Source organism: Amphiura filiformis, chromosome 7, assembly GCF_039555335.1.
Source record: "Amphiura filiformis chromosome 7, Afil_fr2py, whole genome shotgun sequence".
NCBI classification, from domain to species: domain Eukaryota; kingdom Metazoa; phylum Echinodermata; class Ophiuroidea; order Amphilepidida; family Amphiuridae; genus Amphiura; species Amphiura filiformis.
In genome coordinates, this window is record NC_092634.1 from 32,291,301 (window position 1) to 32,298,206 (window position 6,906).

The following is a 6,906-nucleotide window of genomic DNA, read 5'->3' on the forward strand; positions in this document are numbered from 1 at the left end:
GGTTGAAGTTCGGGCAGTAACACGTGACAACGAAACAGGTATATGGTCAGTGCATTACTTACATCACTCCAATCGTGGCGATTCTGAAGAGAAGATTGTCAAAGCTAAAGTTGTTATCCTAGGAGCAGGATCTCTCGGTTCAACGGGGATTCTTCTGAGGTCCAAAGAAAGAGGACTCCCGATATCGCCAGAAATCGGCAGGCGTTTTAATACTAACGGAGGATCCATTGGTTTTAGTTATAACGGTGAAGATGAGATAAGACCCAGGGGTGTTAAGCTTAACAAAATTCGGAAATCTGGCAGGGGCCCTGGACCATGCGTTACGACTGTTATTGACATGCGCAATAGACCAGGAAAAGAAATTGAAGACAGTTTTATTTTAGAAGACGGGACACCTCCTTCTTCTATGGGGAAATTCTTCTTTAAGTCTTTGCTTGGATTCGAGTCGCTGCATTCTGGAGCAAGTGCGTCCAAGAATGACAAATTGAGCAAGTTTCGTCGGAGACTAGGCGGGAAAAGTTTTGACAATTCGTTAACATTCCTAGTTACGAGTAGTCCCAATGACGCCGGGCAGCTACAGTTAGGAAAAGACGGTCGGGTATGGGCTGATTTTCCCAACGCAGGAGAGGGTAGAAACTATCCTAATATAGACCAACATATGAAAAAGGGTGGTGAGACGCTGAAGGGTACATTTATTCCAAACCCTATGTGGAACAGTTTTGTGAATAAAGTCACTGGAATGAAAGGGATGATAACGGTACACCCACTTGGTGGTTGTCCGATGGGACCTACCGGCGTTGAGGGCGTTGTTAATCACGGGGGTCAAGTGTTTGTAGGGGATAGCGAAGACGTTCATGATGGACTCTACGTCGTTGATGGGGCTATTATTCCGAGGAGTCTGGGTGCGAATCCGTCGCTTACGATAGCGATGGTAGCAGAGAGGTGTATGTGGCTGTTAGCAAAACAACGGGATTGGGGATCGATTGACTATAGCTTCGACGAATGAAATATATGTGTTTATATTCGCTGGCGTAGTGCACGTTATAGAATATGACCGTTGCTAGGTCAGCTGGCTCACGCTTTCTTTGTTACGAACCACTGATCGAAATGATCACAACACAAAGACTATGGCATATCATAATTCGGAACAGGTGTGTGAGCCCAGGCTTGAACCAGTAACCATTGTGCATGCACTACGGCAGCGAATAGGCGCATATTCGTTTAAGAGACCGACACTAGGACCCTACTATCTGAAATAAAAGTTAGTGTTCCCACATTCCCCTGGCGTGAATATTGATCGGGCCGTTTGCGACCCCCGTGTGCACCTGTTGACCTTTTGCACTTCAGGACATTTTAAAGGGCCACTTTGTGATCCACAGCCTCATCCCTACAACTTGCTACAAAAATGTTAACATCGTTATACCACCAGAAACCTATGACTATGTCTGTGTGCACCAGAACCAAATTTTGTTCGATCTTTGGATCGACCATCGAAGCTGCTTCGATCCACTAATTAATCGGAATTAGTGATACATTTACACTGGTCAATATCAATGCAGGCAAATATTCACATGTTATCACAGTTATTGATAGTGAATTAATTGATTCCATAAATAATGATGATCGACCAAGCATCGATGGTCGACTAAAAGATCGAGCCAATTTGTTTCTATTGCCTACGCTTTCTTTCGGTCGTTTGAAAAAGACATCGACCAATTTTTATCTTCGGGCTGTCGACTTTTCAAATGGTTGTTGTTCCTAAGACTCATTGCGCCAAAGGTTTTTTTTATTCCTAAGGCTCATTGCGCCAAAGGTTTGTTATTCCGGAGGGTCAATCCTCCGAATAGAGGCTCGTTATTCCGAAAGGTCATTACTCCGAATTTGCAGTAAGGCGCGTTATACCGAAGGGTCCGTTATTCCGAAGGGTCATTACTCCGAATTTACAGTGAAGGCTCGTTATACCGAAGAGTCATTACACCAAACTCGAAGGTTCGTTACTCCGAAGGGTCATGACTCCAAATATACAGTAGGGATCGTTATGCCGAATGACCGTTATTCCGAGATTCGGCCTTCGGAGTATTGACCCTTCGGAATAAGGAATCTTCTTACTTATGAACCTTCTGAATAACGAGCCTTGATTTATATTTGTAATTCAGAATAGCGTAATGCGATAGCTTTCCAAAGGGTCGTTATTCCTAAGGTTCATTACTCCAAAGGCAGTGTTATTCCGGAGGGTCAATACTCTGAAGGGTTGTTATTCCGAAGGGTCGCTACTCCGAATTTGCAGTGAAGGCTCGTTATACCGAAGAGTCATTACATCGAAATCGAAGGTTCGTTTTTCCGAAGGGTCATTACTCCAAATTTACAGTAGGGATCGTTATACCGAAGGACCGTTATTCCGAGATTCGGAGTAATGAGCCTTCGGAGTATTGACCCTTCGAAATAAGGAATCTTCCGACTAATGAACCTTCTGAATAACGAGCATTATTTTATATTTGTAATATATAAATCAGAATAGCGTAATGCACCTTCAGAATAACGAACCTTTGGAATAATGACCCTTCGGAATGGGCGTAACACATTCGATATGCGAATCGACAGAAAAATTTGGAAATCTGTTGATCATGCTATAAAAAGAGGATGCTAAAATCACGAAATACCTCTGCTAAGTGTGATATGTTGCACACACGTTTCAGAACACATATTCACCAGCTTTGTTTTAAGGACCTGTCATTCTTCATCCTCCCATATAATGTATGTTAACGTATACACGCAGAGGCCGGCGCTGTCGTGTTCCTCATGCAGCCAGCACGCTCTTAGTCTTATGATGGTTATCCTTCCGTTTTTCAGTGACAGTCCTGCCTCTCCCAAACGTACCACTGCATCCACCTAAAACGACCTGACTTCATATTTAATATTCATATTTAACAGCCTGATCAAATTTAGTGATCATGCATCAATGGTGCGTTTGGAAAACAGGCAGGGTTGTCACAAACACCATCAACGGATGGTGTAATTGAAGACCGAATAAAAAAGACTAGTTTGCGTCAGGGCAAAGACGCGGCGTGATTGGTTGATGACCTGCGCCGTACGGCAATTTTGGTACAGAACGTAAATTAGTGTTTTTAATTCGGTCTACAATTGTAATAATCAGTAATGTTGATACAAACTGTACAGGGTATAGGACATGTGACATACGATACGAGGCTGACGAAACTACACTTCTTTGTTGCACCTCAACAGTTTTAGAATAACATAAATTTGCTTTGACACCACATAACACATTTAGGTTTTTTGTGAAGATTTCGTCAAAAATGGCGATATCGCATCGGTTACCACTTGAAACTGTACGTATCAGAACACAACAGCGCCACTAGGCCTTATAGTATGAATTTTCAGAATCAGTCGGCTCTTCAAACCACGAAAATGAGCTAATAGTTTAATACCACTAATTGAATTCTCACCGTTTTCAATGGAAAAATAGGTAATTTCAGGTACGATTTTCTCATACATGGAATTAATTCTCACAGTGAAAAGACATTATTATCAATTTAGAGTAGGTTGAATCCCCAAATGACCAAATTTTCAACATAATTATGATGCCCTAAGATTTTGGTTGTTGTTGTTGTAAACCACTGATCTGAAGATCGATGCGCAGCGGATGAATTTGGGAAACGTTTGATCAAAACTGTAAAATAATGACAGTGAACATGAACATGTCATATGCTCTGATATTTAGACATTTTTGGTTATACAGCTTGGTATTTTACGGTAATTTGAAGCACCTTTTTTTAGATGCCATGCAAGAAAATAGTCCCTCTCTTTTTTTGAAAGCACTGGCTAGCTCTAACTAGTGGTATTAAACTATAATGTAAATAACCCACGTGAAACGCGCTAATTTGGGGGCCTTAAGCTTGTTATTTGCTTCTTGTTATTTGTGAGGTGTGTGTGGGGTAGGTGTATGTGTGTGTGTTTGCTATTCCTTCATTTCGTTTGTTTTTGTTTTTTATTTACTTTGAAGGCTGTACCAAAATATTAGGGGTGTATACCCATAGAACAGTATGGGTGGCAGCCACAATGGGGGATGATCTCTTTTTCGTTCGTAATATTTAAACTGATCAAAATTTTAGCTGGGATTTATGAGAAAAAATAGCATTCTATCTTTTGATGCTGAAACCGCCATTTTGATATATAGGATAAAGTGAAGGGAGTTAGGCTGTCGACCTGGTTACATCCCTTTAATGTTCAAGAAGCCCTCGGTAGGCCATAATTTAAACATTGTTATCGAACAGACAAAATTACTGTAGGCCTAGTTCAAACCTTTTCAGACAAACTATTTTTCAGTGCTTCTACCTCGCGACTGCTTATTTTTTGGTAATTACGGTACACCTTGATATTTCCAAAACAAAAAAACAAAACCATTTCAATAGAAAAGCGAAGTAGGAACCTACAAGAGGGTATTATCTGAAATTGCTGGCAGGTGATATTTTTATATAATAGAATGCAGAAATTGTGAAATGTCTATTGTTAAAGAGGAAGCCCCACCAGAGCCGTTCTTCTGGGGTGAACTTAACCTGCCTGGTTATCAAATTAATCAGTGACAAGGATATCTCTGAATTTGACAGGTGCTAATTGATGTTTTAATGTTATTGCATTAATTGCTCCCCTGCTCTGGCGGGGCTAGCTTCATCTTTAAAGAAGCCGCTAATAGCCATTGTGTATAAAGGTATATGGCCAGTTCAGCTTATAAAAATACATCGCGTTTGTTTTATAATGTATATTGCGGTATGATTGCTGTACATCTTGACACCTTGATCATCATCCCATTTAATACAATTTTAAACTAAAATGTGCTAAAAGGACCTATTCGCTGTAGAAGTGACGTAATAATCGGATTAACTACCATAGCAATAGCAATTTTTGAATAGATCGCTCTGCACTAAAAGCAGGTTGCACTCATCACCTGCGTATGTCTGCAATAATAGATTGAATACAATACCGCTCTTTTCAAAGATACTAATCTTACAGGTGCGAGTGATTAGCATTTTTTGACATCTATGGTTCAATGTATAGGTACCGTGTGAACGTTGTAGTGCAGGGCGATTTATTCAAAACTTGTATTCATCTATTGCTATGATAGCCTTACGTCACTTCTACAACGAATTGAAAGTGGCGTAAGCAGATGCACCAAAGTTTTCCAATATTTCTAAAACAAAAAACAAATCATTTCATTCATATAGGAAAGCAAAGCATGGCTTATTTTGACCATCACGAGGAATTTGCGTAAGAAGGCTCTATCTGCAATAGCTCCCAGGTGTCATACTTTTCAGATATGTACAATAATGGAATGCCGAAATTGTCAAAATGTCTATAGGGCAGCTATTGCAAATGAGACGACCTGTTTGTATACCAACTCCTTGATTATTATCATAAATCATAATATTTGTATTACACAACTCAGAATAGGTTTTTAAAACATTGGCTGTAAAAATATATTGTATTAATTACTGTTATAAATTATAATATTTATTTTGTCTAATATAATTTTGTTTAGAAGTAAACATGGTAAATATGGTTGTTGTTGTCATTAAATGCAGTACTATATTATCATTACATTTGCGTATTAGTGTCATTACTCGATCTCTGTATTACTTAACTCACAAACCCAAACGCCACCACCCCGACTCTTTCCATATTGCACCAGTGTTAACTTTCCAGTTGAAATCACTGATCTATGGAAGACATTACCTTGATCTTTCACACGCGGAATGTAGATTTTAAATGGAGTCACCCATTCATGTAACCGGATGTACTACACCTTTGAAGATAGCTGCATACACAAACCTTTGAAGAAATAGATTTACATACACACATTGCAATCTACTGAAGATAGCTTTATACACACACTGAAAATAGCTTTATACACACCTTGCTATCTACTGCAAATAGCTTTATACACTACTTTGATATCTACTGATAGTAGCTTTGTACACACACCTTACTATCTACTGAAGATAGCTGTATACACATGCTTTGCTTGACAGAAGCTTTATACACTTATTTGCTATATACTGAAAATAGCTTTATACACACACGTTGCTATCTACTGAAGATAGCTTTATACACAACTTTGCTATCTACTGAAAATAGCTTTATACATACCTTGCTATCTACTGATAGTAGCTTTATACACACACCTTACTATCTACTGACGATAGCTCTGTATACACATTCCTTGCTATCTACTGAAGAAAGCGTTATACACACATTGCTATCTACTGACAATAGCGCTATACACTACGTTGCTATCTACTGAAAATAGCTTTGTACACACACATTGCTATCTACTGACAATAACTTTATATACTACTTTACTATCTACTGAAAATAGCTTTATACACGCACACCCCTATCTACTGAAGATAGCTTAATACATACACCTTGCTATCTACTGACAATAGCGTTATACACGCACATTGCTATCTACTGCGGACACACACACCTACACCACTTTGCTATCTACCGAAGATAGCTTTACACACACACCTTGCTATCTGCTGACAATAGCTTTATACACGCACATTGATATCTACTGAAGATAGCTTTATACACATACCTTGCTATCTGCTGACAATAGCTTTATACACGCACATTGATATCTACTGAAGATAGCTTTATACACATACCTTGCTATCTGCTGACAATAGCTTTATACACGCACATTGCTATCTACTGAATATAGCTTCATACACATACTTTGCTATCTAAGCGCTCTTTGGCAAAGTCATAGTTCATTGAATTTACAACCTTGTGACAAAACAGGCGAAAATAGTAACTTTTTGCATAAGATTTATTAGACTTATATTCATAAGACGTATTGAAAATATCTTTATACACACAACTTGC

General features: G+C 39.0%; 1 protein-coding gene across 3 annotated transcripts in view; it reads left to right on the forward strand.

The window, feature by feature from the left end:
* Positions 1 to 5,613, forward strand: part of LOC140157033 (cholesterol oxidase-like) — a 108,700-nt gene extending 103,087 nt beyond the window's left edge. For all 3 annotated transcript variants that reach the window (XM_072180095.1, XM_072180094.1, XM_072180097.1), the window contains one exon: positions 2 to 5,613. In XM_072180095.1, coding sequence (XP_072036196.1) covers positions 2 to 1,006 — 1,005 coding nt within the window. In that variant the 3' untranslated portion in view covers positions 1,007 to 5,613. The remainder of the gene's footprint in view (position 1) is intronic.
* The last annotated feature ends 1,293 nt before the right edge of the window (positions 5,614 to 6,906 follow it).